At 42.2% G+C, this 22,963-nt stretch overlaps 1 protein-coding gene and 1 non-coding gene across 2 annotated transcripts in view; both read right to left on the minus strand.

Moving 5' to 3' along the window:
• ARMH4 (armadillo like helical domain containing 4) overlaps positions 1 to 22,963 on the minus strand; it is a 130,296-nt gene that overhangs the window by 12,163 nt on the left and 95,170 nt on the right. Inside the window, exon 6 of the mRNA XM_019451693.2 lies at positions 650 to 681. Within this exon, the coding sequence (XP_019307238.2) occupies positions 650 to 681 (32 nt within the window). The remainder of the gene's footprint in view (positions 1 to 649; positions 682 to 22,963) is intronic.
• On the minus strand, positions 12,963 to 13,069 carry LOC128773125 (U6 spliceosomal RNA). Its single transcript, XR_008417407.1, has one exon. It is a non-coding gene; the product is annotated as a U6 spliceosomal RNA (small nuclear RNA).

Below are 22,963 nucleotides of genomic sequence, written 5' to 3' on the forward strand. Positions count from 1 at the left end.
AAGCACAAAGATAATAATGAGGAGAATTAATATAATCACACAATTTGGGGGCACCTGGATGGCTCAGTCAGTTAAGCATCCGACTTCAGCTCAGGTCATGATCTCATGTTCTTGAGTTAGAGCCCCGCATCAGGCTCTCGTCTGTCAGAGCAGAACCTGCTTTGGATCCTCTGTTTCCCTTTCTCTCTGCCCCTCCACCCCGTCAAAAATAAAAAATAAAAAACTTTTAAAAAAATAATAATAAAATGTTTTTCAAAAATCCAAGGTTTTTCTTCCTTATGCAGGAGGATCAGGCTTACAAAAGCCTTGCACTGGGACAAGAAATGCTAAATACAATGGGATTACACTCCTGATTCCTAGAAGAAACTCCACCTTGATATATCAAGGATATTTTTCAGCTGAACATACTACAGGATGCCTTCATAAGAAGGAATGGTGCTCCAAAGAATAAGGTGTCCCCTGCACTATACAAGAAGGAAATTAAAAGGAGGGTCTTCCTTCTTGCTGGCCACCTGGAAGTGACCTTGCATCTCTGAGTAGGTCACCAGAATCAGAATGATGAATTAAAGCTCAGTTACTCTGAAGATCTTTTATTTGACAAAGCCGTGCCCTTTAAGATAAATCTGAAGAAAGAAAATACTTCTCTTACCTTGTCTTTTAGTTTTTCCATCCAGCTTCTCACTAGGGAAAATAAGAGAATAAAATGTAAATAGCCATCTTTTTACTTATATTTCATTAAGTTAATTTTATAACTTATATTTCATGGTATTGAATTAATTTGATGCACTGGTTTCATTATATGAAATACTATGAAAGAGTCAACAGTATTAACATGACAGTAATAGTCTTGTTTTGATTTTCGTTTATTTAAAACTGCAACAGGGGGGCACCTGAGTGGCTCAGTCAGTTGAGCATCCGATTCTTGATTTCCACTCAGGTCATGATCCCAGGGTCATGGGATTGAGCCCCATGTCAGGCTCTGGGGATGAGCATGGAACCTGCTTAAGATTCTCTCTATCTCCCTCTGCCCCTCTCCCCACCTCATGCTCTCTGTCTCTAAAATAAAATTAAAAAAGCAACAGAGAGCATAACCATATCCTTCATATCATCATTAGATGAACAGAGAATATTTTTGTTTGTTAAATGTATTTTTATTACTATTTTTTCTTATTTTTTAAATGTTTTTTTTTTAATTTTTTTAACATTTATTCATTTTTGAGAGACAGAGAGAGACAGAGCATGAGCAGGGATGGGGCAGAGAGAGAGGGAGACAGAATCTAAAGCAGGCTCCAGGCTCTGAGCTGTCTGCACAGAGCCCGACCCGGGGCTCGAACTCACAAACTGCGAGATCATGACCTGAGCCGAAGTCAGATGCTCAACCACTGAGCCACCCAGGCGCCCCATGTTTATTTATTTTTGAGAGAGAGAGAGAGAGTGTGTGTGTGAGTGGGTAGGGTAAAGAGAGGAGACACAGAATCCAAAGCAGGCTCCAGGCTCCAGTCTCCAAGCTGTCAGCACAGAGCCTGATGCAGGGCTTGAACCCACGAATTGTGAAATCATGACCTGAGCCAAAGTTGGACACTTAAGCAACTGAGCCACCCAGGTGGCCATTACTATCGAATGCTTTGGAGGGAGGTCTGGGGAAGGATACAGGAAATCATCTTTATAATATCAAGTTCATCCTTGACTCATGCACCTTGACCCATGATAAAATAAAATATCAAATTTGTGTCTCATCTGACATCTTCTCTTTTACTTTATTCCTCACATCTCTCAGTTTTTAAGCTCAATGGGTATTCTGCACTTGAATCAATGTCCAAGTAAGGTAGGAAGGGGCAGTGGGCAGGCTAGGGCTGCTCAGCACTGGCTCCAGAGAGAAGCATTTGCATTCACAGCTGAAGAAGGAAATTTTGACCAAAGGCAAGAACAGGAAGTATTTCTGAAGCATACACAGCTTGCAAATAGTACCACTCCACAATAACACAACGACTGTAAAAAAAAATAAAAGCCAACAATCTAAAAAAAAAAAAGCGGGGGGGAGTCTCAGTGTCTCAGTCAGTTGAACAACAGACTGTTGATTTCAGCTCAGGTCATGATCCCAGGGTCATGGAAACAAATCCAGCATCAGGCTCTGCGTGGAGTATCCTTGGGATTCTCTCTCTCTCATTCCCTCTGCCCTTCTCCCTCACTGGTGCATGCTCTCTTAAACAAACAAACAAACAAACAAATAAATAAATAAATAAGTAGTAAGGAAGTAAGTAAAAGGCAATAATCAAGTAACAGTCATAAAAGCCACTGAAAAGGACTACATCAAGCAGGAAATGTTAGTAGACCACTATTACAACCATTTGGAAGTACACATGCTGAGAATAGAAGGAGGCATCACTCAAAATGAAGGCATGTGTTAGAATGGCCATGTTGAGGATAGTCCGAAGCTAGCAATGGGGAGAGAGAGATAGAGAGCACACAGGCAAGTGCAAGCAGGGGAGGGGCAGAGAGAGAATCCCAAGCAGGCTCTGCTCAGCACAGAGTCTGGAGGGCCTCAGAGCCACCACAGCGAGATCATGACCTGAGCCGAAATCAAGAGTCAGATGCTCAACCCACTGAGCCACCCAGGGTCCCCCATCCTTACTGCCTTTTAAAGTTATAATAATATTTCAGCCCTGAATAAAAATTCTTTTTTAAAATCATCAAAAAGGAGAAAAGAAGACAAATATTATCAAAGAAATTAGTAAACAGATAAATAAACAAAACCTTTCAAGATTTCCTTACATTTCCTTTCCTCTCCAGGAGCTTCAATAGATAGGAAGGAAAGACACAGAGTGGCAAGCCTAGAAACGGCTGCCAAAAAGTATAGACAAGGGATCGGCAAAGTTTTCTTGTAAAGAATCAAACAGTAAATATTTTAGGCATTGCAGGCCATACAATCTCGGCTGCAACTACTCAACTCTGCTGTGGCCATGTAAAAGCAGTCATAGATGGTACATAAATAAATGAGTTTGGCTATATTCCAATAAATGTTATTTGTGGACACTGACCTTTGAATTTCGTGTAATTTTCATATGTCACAAATATCTTTCTTTTGATGTTTTCAACCATATTAAAATGTAAAAGGGGCACCTGGGTGGCTCAGTGAGTTAAGCATCTGACTTCAGCTCAGGTCATGATCTCATAGTCTGTGAGTTCGAGCCCCGCGTCAGGCTCTGTGCTGATAGCTCAGAGCCTGGAGCCTGCTTTGGATTCTGTGTCTCCATCTCTCTCTGCCCCTCCCTACTCATGCTCTGTCTCTCTCTGTCTCAAAAATAAATAAAAAAAATTTTTAAACAATTAAAAATAAAATAAAATAAAATGTAAAAGACTTTCTTTGCTCATAGGTGACGCAAAAATCATTTTTTAAAAAGGTGATAAAAAAAATGCTCATAGGGTAACAGGCTAGACTGGTCAGTTTGCTGACCCCTGATACAGACACGCTTTTACCCAAGAAGTCGGTGTCTCCATTTACTGTCTGACTCTAGTAATAACATATCTGACAGTAATGATGCCAGCTGACATGCGCACACGGCCCGACCCCTTACCGAGCAGGTTCAGATCTAGTGCATCATTTGATCAGCAAACCAATATCAAACATGAGATTCAGGTAAGATTATGCTCAGGGAAAAGATGAGGAAACAGAGACTCCAAGAAGCTAAGAGACTTGTTCATGGTTAACCAGGGAGTTAAGAGTCACTGAAATTCCAACCACTAGCTGATTTAACAACCTCAAGGAGTAAGACTTCTTTGCTACCCATTTATTTTGGTGACACCACCACTCTTCTGCTCTCTCAGGTTGAAAATGTGGAGATACCCTGGGTTCTTCTATCTCCTTCAGTCCCTGGCTTCAATCCCTCACGTCAAGATCTTGGCAAGACCTCCTGGGTTTATTCTTCCCTCCTCACTCCTTCTGTCTCAACCAGGATTCCGGCAAAGACAGTGGTGCACAATCAGGATTTGATCAGTCATGGGAAGGCCAAAAGAAGAAAGTGCAGGAACCCCAGGAATGGGACTAAGAGTTAGTGGTTCCATGGAGAAGTGAAGTCAACCACTGCTTCACTGAGTGACTCTGGAGAAATTAATGAACCTCCTGGACCCTCAGTTTCCTCATATGTAGAATGACGATGGTAACCCCTGTCTTGCAAGACTGTTGTGAAGATTAGAAATAACAAGTGCCCCATGTCTAGTACAGCACCTGGTGTAGAGAAGTAATAAAACAAAAATAAGAAAACTGGGGCAGGAGGGGAGAAAGACAAATGAAACATGACTATTTCAACATGTCTCAACATAAAATTAAATTCAAGCATGAGAATGCTTCCAATTCATTTATTCATTCAGCAAATATTTATTATGCACATTGTGTTGGCCAGGCACTGCGCTCTACACGGGGGTCAGTTAAAAGGCATGGGGTTGGTGGGGGGGGGGGGGCGGGGTTGGCTAACTCCAGTGAGGAAAGGAGCAGGCCATCAGGTCTATGAGAAGCGAATGACAAGTAACAGTGCAGGGATGGAGAGGTAAGGCACAGAGCAGGAAAGCCAATTACTGGGACCAAGGCAGAGTGCCAACTCTGAAGCAAGACACTTGGAATCAGGGAATGGGCTGGATATTATATAAAGAGCAAAATAAGAGCGAGGTAGAAAAAGGAAAAAGTGAGCACCTCGTGGAAGGGGTGAAAAGGGCCATGGGACTACCTGTGGATGGCAGAGTAAGGGCAGCTCGGAGAAGAGGAAAGGGAGGCACAGATCAAGCCAGGGTCTGGTGCACCAACAGACTTTTAAACTATAGGAAGTTCGCTGTCAAGAGAAACAGTTTAACTTACGCCTTATCAAGCCAGGTCTCACTAGTAAACTGTCTCTATATCAGGTTCTTCGTGTAAATTTCAGAGTCCTGCTTTGTATAATTCTCTAAGGCAGCAGTTCTCCACTGGGGGAGGGAAGGCACATCAGAACAGGACATGTGTCTGCATACAGGGAGTTTGAAAGAGCACATTCAATGGATCTGGTTCTTTATGACACAAACTACAAAAAGAAAGCTTGGTCAAATGTTCTTGGCTACTGGGGTCGGTGATACATAGAAGATAATGAGACAGTATTCGGGGAGGCATGGGTCTAAAAAGGTTGAGAAAGACTGTTCTTTAAAATATGCAAGCTTGGTTGTATTTCTCCACCTAAGATCATGAGACCCCTGAGGGTCATGTCTTGTGCTTCTCAGGCATCTGCAAGAGTCTCTCACCTGGTATTGGGCACTCAGGTGCTTAATAAATATTTCTTCCTTCTTTTGGTGAATATATATTGCTTTCAAGTGAGTTCAGAATTTTTGAATAAGTATGACTCTTTTTCATGAGGATTCTGTAAACTGTTTTCAATAAAATGTTCGAGTCAGTGTCAAAATAAATTTTGCATTTATACATTTTAAAACTGAAGGAATGGGGCGCCTGTCAGTCAGTTGAGCAACCAACTTTTGATTTGGGCTCAGATCACGATCTCATGGTTTGTGGGTTCAAGCCCCTCTAGAACCCACACTGCACTGACAGTGTGGAGCCTGCTTGGGATTGTCTGTCTCTCCCTTTCTCTCTACCCCTTCCCCGTTCATCTTCTCTCTCTCTCTCTCTCTCTCTTTCTCTCTCTCTCTCAAAATAAACATTAAAAAAAGATTCTCTATCTCTCCCTCCACCTTTCCTGTGTATGTGTGTGCACATGCTCTCCCTAAATAAATAAATAAACTGAAGGAATAAAAATTGATAAGGGAATGCAAAGTCAAGACAAAAAAAATCAGAAAAAGAAAAGATGATTTATAAAGAGGAGAATCAACACTGCAATTTTTTAAATAGAGACACATCACACTGACGAGAGGGGTATGAACTAATACAACTTTTTGGAGATGTGAGGAGGGATTTGCAATCTATATTAAAAGTTTTTTAAAGGTTTAATTTTTTTCATCCAAATTTCCAGTTATCTTAAACAATCAGTGATATGCACAAAAATTTTTGTTAAATGTTATTTACTGTAACATTATTTGTAGTGGAAAAGAACATGTAAACAACATTAATAGCCAACCATAGATAATTGGTTGAAATACTCACAGGAAAACAAAACCTTAGGTTATATCTACAGAGTGGTATATTACACAAAAACTTAAATTATTTAAAGAAGAATACTTGATATGTTACAAATGAAAAAAATAGAGTATATATAACATAAGCCCAAGTTTGTGGATAAAAATATTATGTATATAATTGGGATAATGTACATCTAAGTGTTAAATGAATTCCTCAATGGGTTATAGAATTATGGGTGATTTTCTTTTATTCCCTCAATATTTAGAATTTTCCAAATTATTTATAATTTCTTTTTTTTAATTTTTATTATTATTTTAATACAATGTATTGTCCAGTTGGCTAACATACAGGGTGCTCCTGGTTTTGGGGGTAGATTCCCGTGATTCACCGTTTACATATAACACCCAGGACTCATCCCAACAAGTGCCCTCCTCAATACCCATCACCCATTTTCCCCTCCCCCCTCCCACTTTCCCATCAATCTTCAGTTTGTTCTCTGTATTTAAGAGTCTCTAATAGGTTTACCTCCCTCTCTGTTTGAAACTATTTTTTCCCCTTCCCTTCCCCCATGGCCTTCTGTTAAGTTTTCTCAAATTCTACATGAGTGAAAACGTATGCTATCTGTCTTTCTCTGACTGACTTATTTCACTAAGCATAATACCCTCCAATTTCTTACTACTTTTAAGTTAAAAGAGCCCCAGAAAATTCTGTAGACCTTTGCAAATGGAAGTTAATGCTGGATTGCTGACAGAGATGAGCACAAGAGGTTAGGGCCCTTCCACTCAGATAATTCCTCAGCCCACAACTACAGATCCATTCTAACCTCACTGATTCTAGTTTGTTTTCTTTCTTGAAATTTTATTTAGGGGCACCTGGGTGGCTCAGTCCATTGAGCGACCAACCCTTGATTTCCGCTCAGGTCATGATCCCAGGGTCATGGGATCGAGCCCTGTGTCAGGCTCTGTGCTGAGCATGGAGCCTGCTTAAGATTCTCTCTCTCCCCCTCTGCCCCTCTCCCCTACTTACTCTCTCTAAAATTAAAAAAAAAAGAATAAAGTATAGACTTCTTAAATCACTATGTTGTACGCCTGAAACTAACGTAACATTGTGTATCAACTGTACTTCGGTTAAAGAAAAAAAACGGCAGGTTCTCCCTCCCGTCCACTAGTGTTCTCTCGTGTGTAGCATCCAAGGCAGAGCAATTTGCCCTCTCCTAGCTTATCCAGTGGGAAAAAAAGTGAAGAGGGAGAGAGTAATGAAGAAATTGCAGATAAAATAACATTTCTATGTATCCTATCAATTGTAAGTATGGTTGGTTTTTAACAGACTGCCTGCAAAGTAATTTCCTTTATTTCCAATAACAAAATTTTAGTGGCTACATTTATTCCAGATAGACCCATAAATTCCCTTTCACTAAAGAGGAAAGGGATGGGAGCAAGAGGAGACCCAGGGTTTGTCTGAGCTAATAATTAAGATTTATTGGACACTTCACTAAAAGCTTGCAAGGTAGGTATTATCATCCCCATTTTACAAATGAAGAAAATGAAGCTTAAGTAAAATGCCGCAAGCCACACAGCTAAAAATTGACTGAGCTGGAATCTGAACCCAGACCCTTATGGCTAAAATATATGCCTATTCAGTATGCCAGTGGGTTGCTTTGGGAAGGGGTGTGGCCATGTCAGAGGACACGATAGGGCTATTTCAACTTCTGGAGATAATGGCATACCCAGATTGGAGTGGGACGTGTATCAGCTCACCTATCTGTTATTCTGGCTTGCTCTTTCTCTATTTGCTTCTCCTTGTCTCCTCTCTCTGACAAATGTCCTCCTCTCTCTGCCTCAATGTGTGTCTCCTTCCAACTCTGCCTCTCACTCTGGTTTGTCTCTTTCTTCCCCTTTTTTCTCCTTCTCTGAGTCTGTTGGCCTATATGACTGTTGCTCTCTGTATATATGTCTTCTCTCCCCCACTATTTGTGTGTGTGTGTGTGTGTGTGTGTGTGTGTGTGTGTGTGTGTGTCTTTGTATGAGAATAAATTAGATCTATCTTAGTTCCGTCTTAGGTCTATCTTAGCCTGAGAATTTTCCCAACTCAGTCCTGTGTACAGAGTTGCTCTGCATTGGAGAACAACAGCCCTGGTGGCAGAAATCCTGAGATGAAAGTTAAAACCCAGAATGAGCAATGCTGAAGATACTGAGTATGAGATAAGAGTACATGGTAGCACCATGAAAAAAGAAGAATATAGAGAGCAGGAACAGATTCCTGGGGTCATGATAATGATTTTACTCTGACTAGGTGGAGTTTAAAGTATCTGCACAATATCCCTGGGGATGTTTCTGTTGGCAGTTAAGATTTTGGATATGGAGAAACCCAAGCTGAAGACCAGGTTTGGGGTTCACCAGAATGTTCATGAAAGCAGAAGTCCAAAGAGTGAATAAGATCTAAGATCACCCTGGAGTATAAACTGTATATTAGACATGGTTCTCCAGAGAAAGAGAAATATATATATTTCTATCTATAATATAGATAGATATAGACATACACACACACACACACACACATATATATATGTATATATATGTGTATATATATATATACACAGAGAGAGAGAGAGAGAGAGAGAGAGAGAGAGAGAGAGAGAGAGAGGGAGAAGAGTGAGTTTATCATAAGAAATTAAGAAACTGGCTTGTGTGGTGATGGAGGCTGATAAGTCCCAAGATCAGATCAGCATGGTGAGTCAGCAAGCTAGAGATCTTGGAGACCTGATGATGTAGTTCTAGTTCAAGAGCTAGAGGCTCAAGATTCAGAAAGAGCTGGTATTTCCATATGAGTCTGAAGGCAGGAAAAACCTATGTCCCAGCCTGAAGGGGACATCAGTCAGGCAGGAAGAATTCTCCCTTGCTCAACAGTCAGCCTTTTTGCTCTATTCAGGCCTTCAGCTGATTGGATGAGGCCACCCTCACTGGGGAGGGTGATCTGCTTTACTCAGTCCATTGATTCAAATGTTAATCTCATCCAGAAACACCCTCACTGATACACCAGAATAATGTTTGGCCAGATGTGTGGGCAGCTCATGGCCTGGTCAGGCTGACCCATAAAATTAACCATCACTGAGTAAGACTGCACAAGACCAAGGTCACAACACCAAGAAATTCCAATATTTAAAGGCCAAGAGAAGGCCAGAGGAAGAGATGAAGGAATAGTCAGAGGAGCTCAGAAACCTGGACTGTTCATACGAAACAACCTAAAACAGCTAGTTTCAAGTGTTTATGAGGACACTTCTCACATTCTATCGATCAAGTCTTTTGTCCAAGTAAAGCCAAGCCCATTGGTGCCCCACAGACCACTTCCTTCCCATGCAGGCCTAAGGGTCTCTCTGCCTGAGGGTATCTTCCAGTCATAGGAGCCCACATGGGGCTAGCCAGAAGCACTGAGGAAATACTGTTCTAGAAGCCATCTTTAATCAATGAGAGCCATGAGTTGGTGAGTATATTAGCTCCCAATTGCAGCTATCACAAATTCAATGGCTTAAAACAACATAAATTTGTTATCTTATACTTCTGGAAGTCAGAAATCCAAAGTCAGTCTCATGGTTAAAGTCAATGTGTTAGCAGGACTGGTTCCTTCTGGAAGCCTTAGGGGAGAACATGTTTCCTTGCCTTTTCCAGCCTCTAGAGGCTGTCCTTAGCTCATGGCCCCTTCCTCCATCTTCAAAGCCACCCGTACGACACTTCAATCTCGCTCTCTCTAAACTCTGCTTCCTTTGTCATATTTTCTTCTCTGACTCTGACCCTCCTACTTCTCTCTTATAAGGACCCTTGTGATAATCTCCCCATCTCTGGGTCCTTAATTCAATCACATTTGCAAAGTACCCTTTGTAAAGGTAACATATTTACAGGTTCTGGGTCTTAGGATGTAGACATCTTGGGAAGGAGCACTATTGTGCCTTCCACATTGGGTAAACTCCCCAGATTTCCTCCCCCCTGAGGTATGTTCCACACAGCTTCTCAAGGATCCCCTAAGAGCAAGGAGCCACAGTAATAATCTCCTCATGCACGCCCCCTTTGCTGGCTCTCCAGCCACCCTGTCTCACTTCCTCACTCCCTCGCCATCCTTCCACACCAATCCTCGCACACCAACTCCTTGCACACCAATCCAGACTCAGGGTCTGCTTTTATGGAGAATTCAAACTAAGATCCCAGTCTAGTTCCGCCACCACATAGGTAGGCCTCCCCTATACCACACCAACTTTATTTATTTTGTAAATTAAAACAAACTCTTAAAACGAACAGAAGTAAGGCACAAGAAAGAAAGGCAAGCTGACCAAGTTCAAGGCAGACGCCATCTCCAATGATCTAAACTAATTCTAATGGAAGGGCTCAGGCTACCTGGATTTATAAGATATACTCATTCCATAAAGCATTGTGTAAGATGTACTTCATACCTAGTTCCACTTAGTTCACATTTGATTTTGAATGGGTTATACAGTCTCCTTAATAATGAAATTTTCAAGATCATTTACATCTTTCAATAAGGTGGGAAACTTTATTTTTTGTCAATCAATGAAAAGAAAAATGTATATTCCACCTAAATAAAAAATGCAATGTCAGAACACTGTCCTTTGTTCAAAGCATATGTAACTAAATTTCAATTACAGGGTTTCTACAGTGTCAAGAAATAAATGGAGACCAGCTCTTTTTCTTCCTTGTTATTTCACCATAAGTGTCTCTTGCAGCCCAAGAACAGCAAAGCTTTTTTCCAACTTACCTAACACCTTTAAGAATAATAAAAATAAAACTTACTGTTTTAAATATTGTCTGCATGATTTTGTAAAAGTCTTAAGTTTTTCCAGCTACACACTATTCTCTAACGATGCTAAGTTTACCTGTTTTAACAATCACAGAGAAGCTCTATCCATAATCATTTGCTCTTCACATAATTACAGAGAACAGCAAGATTCCGATGAATAGAATGACGTACTTCTTTGCATAGGGCTAAGTGAGCAGCAATCGTGCATCTGAGAAGCATTAATCCTGAAGGCTCTGCACTGAGATTTGGAGACAAGGGTACAAAGAGCCCAAATACCCTAATCTCTACTTTCACATAACATTAAGAATGTCTTTAGTTAACTGCAAGCTGAGGAACAATACTAAATACCTACCAGGAGGATGCAAAGAGAATGTCTTGTAATCATCTGCACATCTTCCCGGGATCACTTAGAAATGCTAACCATACTGATGAACTATAAACTGTATGGCTACCAACTCTAGTGAGGAGAAGGCTGCTATGAACTTCATCCATATGGAAATACATGACGCATAAATGAAGAAAGCACCCCTCCACGTTTGCTTTTTTTTTTTTCCCAAAAAGAGAAGCATGATATACAACTGCTCACGAGGGAGAAAACAACTTGTCATGCCCCTCCTCTACACCTGATTGAGAGGGAACAAAAAAAGTCACTGGGCTTTGCATGAAACTCCCTTGAAAGTTCTGTTGAGCGTGGAGGTTTCTGATCTATGATTCTATCATTCCACAGCATCAAGTCCATGATCAGGGCACCTGAAATTCTCCCAACTCACTCTTATACTTCTCTCTTCACATTTGTATTATCTGATTTTCAATCCACTGGTGAAAAAGGAAATAGTGTGGTCTTCATACTTCATTTTTTTTCAATATATGAAGTTTATTGTCCAATTGGTTTCCATACAACACCCAGTGCTCATCCCAAAAGGTGCCCTCCTCAATACCCATCACCCACCCTCCCCTCCCTCCCACCCCCCATCAACCCTCAGTTTGTTCTCAGTTTTTAAGAATCTCTTATGCTTTGGCTCTCTTCCACTCTAACCTCTTTTTTTTTTTTTTCCTTCCCCTCCCCCATGGGTTTCTGTTAAGTTTCTCAGGATCCACATAAGAGTGAAACCATATGGTATCTGTCTTTCTCTGTATGGCTTATTTCACTTAGCATCACACTCTCCAGTTCCATCCATGTTGCTACAAAGGGCCATATTTCATTCTTTCTCATTGCCACGTAGTACTCCATTGTGTATATAAACCACAATTTCTTTATCCATTCATCAGTTGATGGACATTTAGGCTCTTTCCATCATTTGGCTATTGTTGAGAGTGCTGCTATAAACATTGGGATACAAGTGCCCCTATGCATCAGCACTCCTGTATCTCTTGGGTAAATTCCTAGCAGTGCTATTGCTGGGTCATAGGGTAGTTCTATTTTTAATTTTTTGAGGAACCTCCACACTGTTTTCCAGAGCAGCTGCACCAGTTTACATTCCCACCAACAGTGCAAGAGGGTTCCCATTTCTCCACATCCTCGCCAGCATCTATGGTCTCCTGATTTGTTCATTTTAGCCACTCTGAGCGGCGTGAGGTGATATCTGAGTGTGGTTTTGATTTGTATTTCCCTGATGAGGAGCGACGTTGAGCATCTTTTCATGTGCCTGTTGGCCATCCGGATGTCTTCTTTAGAGAAGTGTCTATTCGTGTTTTCTGCCCATTTCTTCACTGGTTATTTGTTTTTCGGGTGTGGAGTTTGGTGAGCTCTTTATAGATTTTGGATACTAGCCCTTTGTCCGATATGTCATTTGCAAATATCTTTTCCCATTCCGTTGGTTGCCTTTTAGTTTTGTTGGTTGTTTCCTTTGCTGTGCAGAAGCTTTTTATCTTCATAAGGTCCCAGTAGTTCATTTTTGCTTTTAATTCCCTTGCCTTTGGGGATGTGTCAAGTAAGAAATTGCTGCGGCTGAGGTCAGAGAGGTCTTTTTCTGCTTTCTCCTCTAGGTCTTTGATGGTTTCCTGTCTCACATTCAGGTCCTTTATCCATTTTGAGTTTATTTTTGTGAATGGTGTGAGAAAGTGGTCTAAAAATATGGAACGCTTCACGAATTTGCGTGTCATCCTTACGCAGGGGCCATGCTAATCTTCTCTGCATCGTTCCAATTTTAGTATATGTGCTGCTGAAGCAAGCACATACTTCATTTTTTTTTAAGAGAGGATGGGGAAGGGCAGAGAGAGAGGAAGAGAGAGAATCTTAAGCGGGCTCCATGCCCAGCATGGAGCCCAATGCAGGGCTCGATGTCACGACTGTGAGATCATGACCTGAGCCAAGATCAAGAGTTGGACACCAACTCTGCCAACTGAGCCACCCAGGCACCCCGATACTTAATTTTTAATAGAAAGATTACGGTTTCTGAAGTGCAGTCTCATCAGGCTTCCAGGGCAAAGTCAAGTTTGTATGTGTGTTGCTTGCCAGATCCACTGAATGTAAAATTTCCCATCTCAAGATAGATGTGAGGCATTAGTTACCTAGTGTCCATCAGTCCTGCCTGTAGTCCCCTGTTCTCAAGTTCATGGAAAGTGATAGCCCACTTTAGCTTCATGACAAGGTCCCCACACACCCTTCTCCTCTACATATAAATGTGGGGCTTCCACTGATCAAAAGCTATGGCTCGAGCATAGAGTGAGGCAAAGAGAAGACTAGCCAGTGACCAGGTAACCCTGAAGTCTCATTTTTACCAACGAGTCATCTAAACTTGCTGGCATGATTCTGCTTGGTCAACAAGAAGCTCCCACTTCCCTAGTGCCAAGGCTCGGCCAACAGATGTCGATTAGACATGGGGAGCTGAATGAGTACTAAAGTGGTTTTCAAGGCAGCTTCAAGGTTTGTTCCCAAAAGTTCCACTTACCAGTTCATAACGTGTCACTCCTCATAATAATGGGCAAATACAAAGCTGCACCCTCAAGAGAAATGAAGGCAAATCTTTGGTTAAGAGCACCTGAGCACCACAGTTAATACTCAAAGGAAGAGCTTTTCTTCCATCTTAAATGGATTACTTGGAAAGAAAGTTTCCCTGAGCTCTTGATCCTTTGGAAAAAACCTAAAGGTCTCTCCAAACCACTATAGGACAGTCAGCTGGTGAACAATCTCAGTCCCTACCTTTGCTCCTTCTAAATCTCACAAGCAAACTTTGCACATGCTCCCTGGGAGCAGGTGTTCAACTATACGGAGAAACTTTTTATTAAGGCAGTAGAGCCAATCTCAAAGTCCTCATTGTTTAACCATCTTAGACATACCTCTATTTTGCCGGGTTCTTGAGATTCTAATCCTCCTGTCCGTTATGCTTATTTCCTTTCCCTCGTGCTGGACTCTTTCCTTGTGCAAACTGTCATTTGTCACCGGGGCTTGTTTTTCCCTGGGTATCTTGTCCACCCTGCACTGCAGAAGTGTCACTATAGATGAGTAGTTTCTTGTTTGCTTGTGCCAAGGACGCCAGGGGCTTCACCCACCTGGAACCTACCACCTGGCTGTACAGTAATTTCTCAGTTATAGGTTCTTGCATGATGAAGGCAGTCCTTGGGCTTCAGTGTCATTTTTCTCCCCTGACTCAGAGCATCAGGAAGAGTGATATTCCCTTGCTGTTCCCCTGGCTCATGTGGGGGATTTTTCTAGATCCCCTTTCACCAAAGAGGCATTTTTTCCAGAATGCCTCCTTATGCAAAGGTTTTAGTCCCTGCTGCTTCCCTACACCAGTCCAAGGCTTGTCAATTGGCCCCACGTTGGTGCTAAATTCTACCCCTCATCTCAGCTTCTATATGTGGCCCACGCTTCCCCTGGGGTACCGCAGCTCTAGCTCAGGAGGCTACTGTTTGGGATTCAAGCTGCTGCCGGTGGCAACAATGGCTTTCTTTTCAAGCTCAGGTACATATTTAAAATTTTTGTGTTACTTTATGCAGAATTTCTCTGTCTCATACTGCTGGAACTGGACAGGCAGACTCAACTTCTAACCAGATGTTTTTGTTTTTTTATTTATCGAGGTAAAATTCACGTAACCTAAAATTGACCTTTTTTTTTTTTAATTTTTTTTTTCAACGTTTTTTATTTATTTTTGGGACAGAGAGAGACAGAGCATGAACGGGGGAGGGGCAGAGAGAGAGGGAGACACAGAATCTGAAACAGGCTCCAGGCTCCGAGCCATCAGCCCAGAGCCTGACGCGGGGCTCGAACTCACTGACCGTGAGATCGTGACCTGGCTGAAGTCGGACGCTTAACCGACTGCGCCACCCAGGCGCCCCTAAAATTGACCATTTTAAAGCCTACGCTTCAGTGGCATTCAGCACATTCACGGCGTTTTATAACCATCACCTCTATCTCATTCCAAAATGTTTTTATCACCCCAAAGGAAACCCCGTACCCATTAAACAGTCACTCTCCATTCTTCCCTCCTGCTAAGCCCTAGTAACCACTAATCTCCCTTCTGTGTCTATGGATTTACCTATTCTGGGTATTTCATGTAAATGGAATCCTATATGACCTTTTATATCTGGTTTCTTTTACTTAGCGTGAACGTTTTCGAGGTTCATCCATATTACAGCGTGTATACAGATGACCAACAAGCACATGAAAAGATGCTGAATATCATTAGCCATTAGGGAAATGTAAACCAAAACCACAGGAGACACCACCTCAACAGCCACTAGGAAGGCCATAATGAAAAAAAAAAATGGAGAATCACAAGTGTTGGTGAGAGGGTGGAGAAATTAACACCCTGGTCCGTTGCTGGGGGAAATGTAACATTTGCAGCCACTGTGGAAAACGATTTGGTAGTTCCTCAAAAACTTAAACATAAAATTATCATATGACTCAGCAATTCCACCCTTAGGTATATGCCCAAAAGAACTAGTCCTCAAACAAATATGTGTCCACGAATTTTCGTAACAGCCTTATTCACAATAGCCACAAGGTGGAAACAATCCAAGTGTCCATCAGCGGATGAATGGATAAACAAAACGTGGCGTAGCTGAATGCTGGAGTGTTACCAGCCATAAAATGGACTGAAATACTGATACATGCTACAACATGGATGAACCTTGAAAACATAATGCTAAGTGAAAGAAGACAGACACACCAGCTGGTGATCAAAGAGGAGGTAAAGAAGCTATCTGGGCCCTCCTGGAAGCTGGGTAGATACCGTACAGAAGGGAAAGGGTGTAATTCATAGTCCATCACACATACTCAGCTCTTCCTGCCACAGGTTCCATAAAATACCCGCCTACCACATTCCCTAGTAGAACAAACACCCAACATTACATTCAAGCCAGCCTGCCTAGATGACTGCAAAACAGGAATCCCCTCTTATTAAAACAATTTCCCACTTAAATTATTTATTTCTCTGGAGTAACCATAAAATATTCAAATTCAACTGCCAGACCATAAACAGAAGAGCCAGAAACTCTTACCTAAGTTTCTTATTTGATATGTATTCATTCCATTACAAGAAGAATCCAACGTTTATTAAGTATCTAAATAATACCAGGTACTGTGTCAGAAAATATCTGTAACACCTTGCATATTTATGAATTAAAATAAAGCTTGAAGTTATGTATAAAAGGGAGGAAGAGAAATTGAACTGTATTTTTTCAGCAGACATAATTAAACCCCAAAGCTCTGGGCATCAATTAGACACTAGAAATAAAATCTGATTATCCCAGAGACTCATTTCCAGACGAACACTTTTATGAGTTGCCTAACTGTGCATGGTCCTGAGTTAGCCATCAACCAAAATGGACTTGTTTTTACCTAGTAACAAACAAACCTTGAGCCCATTATGGGTTTCTTCTGAAGAAGCAGCCAGAGAGCTTTCATTTAATTGGCAATATAACCACCTACATTATTAATGATAAGTTTACTTTCCTCTTAATATAGAAGTCTAAAGGCCATCGGTGCTGTAGCAAGTAACAAATGTACACTAAGAACTTATCAAACAACATCCACTTTCTCCGTGGCTCTACATTATCGAGAAATATTTTCCCGAGATTTGTGTGAGGTTTCAGGTTCACACAGAGGCATCTGCAACAGACTTCAGAGAGAACTGCAGCTACTCTGAACATCTTAAGTCTAAGAAAAAGGCTTCCAAGATTTTAATGTGGCTTAGGATAGAGTGACAAAATTCAAGACCCAGTCGTTCCCACAGGGCCAAAAAGAAGTCAAATATAAGGATAACCAGAAGAGTCTTGCTTGATTCTGCTTTCTCCCACCACACGCTTCACAGGAGGCTGCCTTCATTTTCACCCTAGTACCATGAGAGCCTTCACTGGCGTTTTCCAAGCAGTATTTTTGAAAGGCAATCTGATCACATCACCCCCTGCTTAAAACCCCTTCAAAGCTTCCTACTGCCTTTAGGGAAAATCTAAACTTCACGTGGCTTACAAGGTACGCACGATTTCAGTTCTTACAAGTTAAGCGTGCCACACCTCCAAATCTTCACACTTGCTCTAACTTCAGTCTCCACCCCTCTTCTTCCAACCCACCTCTACTCTTTCTTCAGGCTCAGGTGAAAGAGTGCTTTTCAAAGAGGTCTGCTCTGGCCCCTACACTAGGTCCCTCTCCGGGGGACCCAGAGCATCCTGCCGTTCTGTATTGTTAACATGGTAATGCGATCATAATTGTTCTTGTTCCATGACTGCCTTTCATGTTAGTTGATTAAACTGTCTGAGATAGGGGTTGTCTGTCTTGCTTGTTGCCGTGGCTCCAACACCACACAATACCTGGCATGCGGGAGACACTCTTTGTTGAATTAATGAATCATCTTCTACAATAATACATTCTCGTGGGGACTGAGGCTATTGTCCTCATACATTTGGAGCCAGATAAAAGATAACCGAGCTAATATAATTAATATGATCCTACCGAGTACTCTCTGCAGGAGGGGTTCTTAACAATTTTTGAGTGGTGGACCTCTCTGTCAGATGAAGACTATGGATTACCCCTCCTTGGAATAATGCTTATAAATGCATGACAGAAGATATATAGAACTCTAATGAAATAATTATATTCGAATCCCACTATCAAATTATGTTCTAAGTTAGTGATACAATAGTAAATACACCTTTTCACTGTCATTAAATAAAGAGGTCTAGTGGCAGGTCTAGTAACTACCATGATTTCAAAGTAATGATGAGCATAAATAACATATTGAGATTTTCCGTGATAACTATAATGTTGATATAAAAATAGCTGTGATACTTATTAGTGAGAAAGACACACAGCTACTGGCATGGCCACTGGCTCCACGCATAATTAAAACACTAAAATTCAGTCAGAAGTTAGCAAAAATAAGAATGTCATTTTTGTCATCCAACTTCATGGACCCCTCAGGAGATCCCTGCAAAAGCCAAATAATTGCACTGCCTGGCTCTCCTGCTGTGGGGGAGTATAGGCTACCTGCCCCCCCCCCCCCACACACACACCTGGATCCACAACCACATCTGTGCAGTGTCCACGTTTCCCCTGCGTGGCTCCCATATGTTGGTTGAACATGGCAGGGTACCAGTGCAGGTTCATTCCCGTGGGACAGAGGGATCCCCCAGTAGGCAACTTTGCCTCAAGAACTCACAATCAACCTGGCCAAGACATTCTCAGAACTGTCCTTCCTCTCCTCATGTGTCCATTCCCATCTGTCCTTTCCTCCCCTTGTCCTCCTTCCTTCCACCTGTCCTCTCACAGAAGTCAGACTGGCACTGAAAAGTTCATCTGAAAGCTCTCCCAGCCTACACCGCTGCCCTTCCCTTCATCCTTCCCAGGTGTCCTCATGATAAATCTCCTTCACACACAACCCCATCTTGATTCTGCTTCCAAGAAGATCCGAACAAATGCAATCCTCCTCCCCTTTTTTTGTTTTCATTTATTTTGAGAGAGAACAGGAGAGGGGCAAAGAAGGAAAGAGACAGAATCCCAAGCAGGCCCCACACTATCAGCCCAGAGCCCAATGCAGGGCTCAAACTCACAAACCGTGAGATCATGATCTGATCCAAGATCAAGAGTCAGACACTTAACCGACTGAGCTACTCAGGCACCCCATGCAATACCTTTTAATCAAGGAGAAAAGAAAGGCCTATTCAACTGGGTTTATTCCGACCTGATTATTCTGAAAATATCTGGACATTCTACATTTACAACGCTTTACCAATACCTAACACCTGATTGCATAAAAGGGCTTTTCAGAGCATTTTTTAAAAAAAATCTTTCCCATCAACTCTTTGTCATCCAAAGAAAGGCTCACATAGGGTTAAGGCCAAGGACTAGCCTCCCTGAACAGATGACAGTGGCTCATTAAGGAACTTGGAACAGGAACAAGAGAACTGAGAGCTACAGCCACCACAAAGACTTTATTTCAATAAGACGGTTTGAAGATTACACAATGTCAACCCATTAGAATACCCCACCGTCATCCCTGAGAGCCCCTCTGACAAAATCCTATGGGTATGAAGTGAGCACACAGGAGCTCCACATGCACAATAGAGAAGCTAATACACCGGGTGGCCAGCTGTAACTCAGAATCAAAGAGAAGGTGCTGCAGACACAGGATTGTGGCAAGTAAATCTTAATGCGGAAGAGGGAAAAAGAGTGTTTACAGCACAGAGCATCTCCCTTCCCCACTCTCCACCCCTTCCACCAGGGATTTCAGGTATAATAACAACATAAAAGGTAATATTAGAACCAATATTAAAATAAATAGGGAACAGGAACACTCCACAAAAGGGGAAATGTAAATGAGCGCAGAAGAATCAAGATGAGAGAAATAAACAAACGTGAAGCTTCTAAGAGCTGATGGAGAGAGATGTGCTCGTAACGCCTCAAGTGGAAAGCTGGAACACATTTTCTGACTGGGACCTCTTCTGGTGTGTTGGTTAGATTCTACAAGGCCCTTAGAAGAACTCCTACTTCTGGTACATTGTGAGCTAAATCAGTTGTTATGGGCCACCCGGCAGAACTTACCATGACATATAGCATGGTTTCTAAGGTGTAATGCCCTCTGCGTTTCACTTTTGTGGGGGCACTGGGTGGCGCAGTCAGTTAAGCGTCCGACTCTTGATCTCAGCTCAGGTCATGATCTCCCAGTTCATGAGATTGAGCCCCGTGTAGGGTTTCACACTGACCTCTAGGAGCCTGCTTGGGATTCTCTCTCTCTTCCTCTCTCTCTGCTCTCTCCCCCACTGATAGGCTCTCTCCCCACACCTTAAAATAAACATAAAAAATTTTTTTTAAGAAAAAAACTCTTTAAGAAAAACACTTTTGGGAAAAGAATTCACTCCAAAATGTAAAATATCCTGTGCTTCCTTATGTAAATAGAAACAAGGAGGTAAGGGGTGGATTGTGTCCCCCAAAAGGGTATGTCAGACATGTTGATGCCTTAACTGCCAGTACCTCAGAACGTGACTTAATTGGAAATAGGGAGCTTTCAGATGTAATTAGTTAAATTAAAATGAGGTCCTTCTGGAGTAGCATGGGGCCTGAATCCAATACGACTTGTATCCCCATAAGAAGAGAGAGGCACACTGAGAGGAGAGGGCCACGTGAAAACCCAGACAGGCAGGAAGAAGAAAATGGCCATGTGATGACAGGCAGAGATGGGAATGATGCATCTACAGGTCAAGGAACACCAAGGATTCCCCGTAATGCCTGAAACTAGGAGAGGAGCACAGAACACACTTTTCCTCAGAGCCTCAAGAAAAAACCAACTTTGCCAACACCTCGATTTCCATTTCTAGCCCCCAGAAAGCTGAAAGGGTCAATCTCTCTTGTGTTTAGCCACCTTGTTAGTGGAACTTTGTTATGGCGGCCCAGGAAACTGATACAATAAGCTTAGGGCTTCTCCCCCCGACACTTCCCCGTCCAGCCTTCCCGCCTCTGCTACCACCAGGTTACTGATATATAAATCTCATGTTAATGTGCCAGGTTTCATGGGGTTTGAGTCCATGCTGGAGATGGTCCGACACTCTCAGAAACTGGATCCTCGGTAGCAAAACTCAGCCTGCTGATGATGCTAAGGCCCTGAGTCACCTCTTTGTTCCTATGGAACAATTTGCATGCTGAGGCGATCCAGCTCAATTCTGGCCTCGATATATTACACTTTAATGGTACTTTTCTTCCAAGAACACTTACGAAAATTGCCTCATTAATTCTCACTGCTCCCTTGTGCAGCAAGACAGGGACAAGTGTGATTATCTCAATTTTGAAGACAAAGACCCTGAATTCTAAGATCCCGGGACTATGAAGAACATTGAGAGGTCATCAGCCCAGAAAGGCCCAAACTTGTTGCTCAGCGGAATCACCTGACAGCTCAGCAAAAATACAGATTCACAGGCCCAGCCGCCCCAGGACACAGCCCAAGAGTCTTTATTTCTTTTTTTCATGTTTATTTTTGAGAGAGAGAGAGAAAGCAAGCAGGGGAGGGGCAGCAGAGACGGGGGACAGAGGATCTGAAGCAGGCTCCATACTGATAGCACAGATCTAGCCCTGTGTAGGGTTTCATGCTGACATTGAGGAGCCTGCTTGGGATTCTCTCTCTTCCTCTCTCTCTGCCCCCTCCCCCACTGTGGGGCCTGAATTCATGAACCATGAGATCATGACCTGAACAAAAGCGGGACACTTAACCGACTGAGCCACCCCGGTTCCCCCAAAAGTCTATATTTCTAAAGTTGCCCACATACCTCCCCCCAGTTTTTTTGTAACCTGACAAACACAGTTTGTGAACTGGCATTTGGGAGCCACAGAGAGTCTAGTCTTTCTCAAGTTTGGGGAATATGTGGGCAAGACCCTTTTTACAAGATAAAAAGGCTTATGATCCTCAGGTGATAACAAATTGTTTTTATTATAATGTTACTTAAATAAATACCGAAGTCTATATATAAACCCCTAATCCTGGTAGCTCTTTTATATGACTATAAAACTAAAACAAGTTCATAAATTAAATAGAATCCCAATAAAATCCAAAATGACACCGGCAGTCAGTGATTATCACAGAATCAGTCCCTGACAGGTCTGCATGCTCAGGCCACACATGTTGCAGGAGACTATCCTCCTCCACTCTTCTCTCCAAGAACCATGACCGGGCCTGCCCTCCTGCAGCCTGCCTCGATACCATGGTCTTCACTTCCTGAAAACGTGATCATAGGCACAACGTAAATGCAGGCTTTCTAATCATATGCATATTCAGCTATTAGGAGTCATTAAATAATCTAATACAGGCTTACCCTGGGGTGTTCACATTATCATCCAAATGTGAGCACAGGATTTAAAATTTCTTATAGTAAACTTGTGGACCTCCCTTTGATAAATATTGATCTACTCCATTTGCCTTTTCCTGGCAGGGTCAGAATTCAGTGAACATTGACTTCAAATGCTTGGTAATAGTTAACACTATACTATGCTTACTGTATAGCAGACACACACTGTTCTAAGCCTATTACATACACTAACTTCTTTACTCTTCATATTAACCATGTACGGTAGATACAACCATTATTTCCATTGTGCACATGATAGAATTGGGCAAGAGATAGTAAGCAATTTGCCTAAGATCACACAGCTCCTAAGGGGCAGACCCAGGATTTGAACCCAGAAAGTCTGGATCCAGACTCTGTGTTCTTCAACACTAACTGTATATACTTTTCAAGTGAGGTATTTGCATTCCAAGATTTGTAGTAGAGTCTGATTTCTCTCTACTCCCAACAAGTAAGTAGTAATCTGAGTGAATGGATCCAGGTTGGCAAGAGTTGCAGTAACGAGGAGCTTGAATGAGGGGTGGGAAGTTGCATTGCATGGGGACAGGAAAAAGGGGCCTTAGGGACTCAGCAAGCCAAAAAGCCAGGCAACTCACCTAAATAGGCATCCATCCAGAAAAGCGAGGCAGAGTAGAAAAATCTGGGTAGACACCAATAGGAAGAAACCAAGGAAACTGGATGAGTAAACAGGTCTGAAGCAGAGTGAGGCACAGTGAGCAGAGTTCTGCCTCATCTAGTTTAGAGAAAACTTAGATGTTTTCTCTAAGCAGAAAAGCAAAACATCTGCAGCCTTGGGTATGA

Source organism: Panthera pardus, unplaced genomic scaffold, assembly GCF_024362965.1.
Source record: "Panthera pardus isolate Hobbes unplaced genomic scaffold, ASM2436296v1 HiC_scaffold_24, whole genome shotgun sequence".
NCBI classification, from domain to species: Eukaryota; Metazoa; Chordata; class Mammalia; order Carnivora; family Felidae; genus Panthera; species Panthera pardus.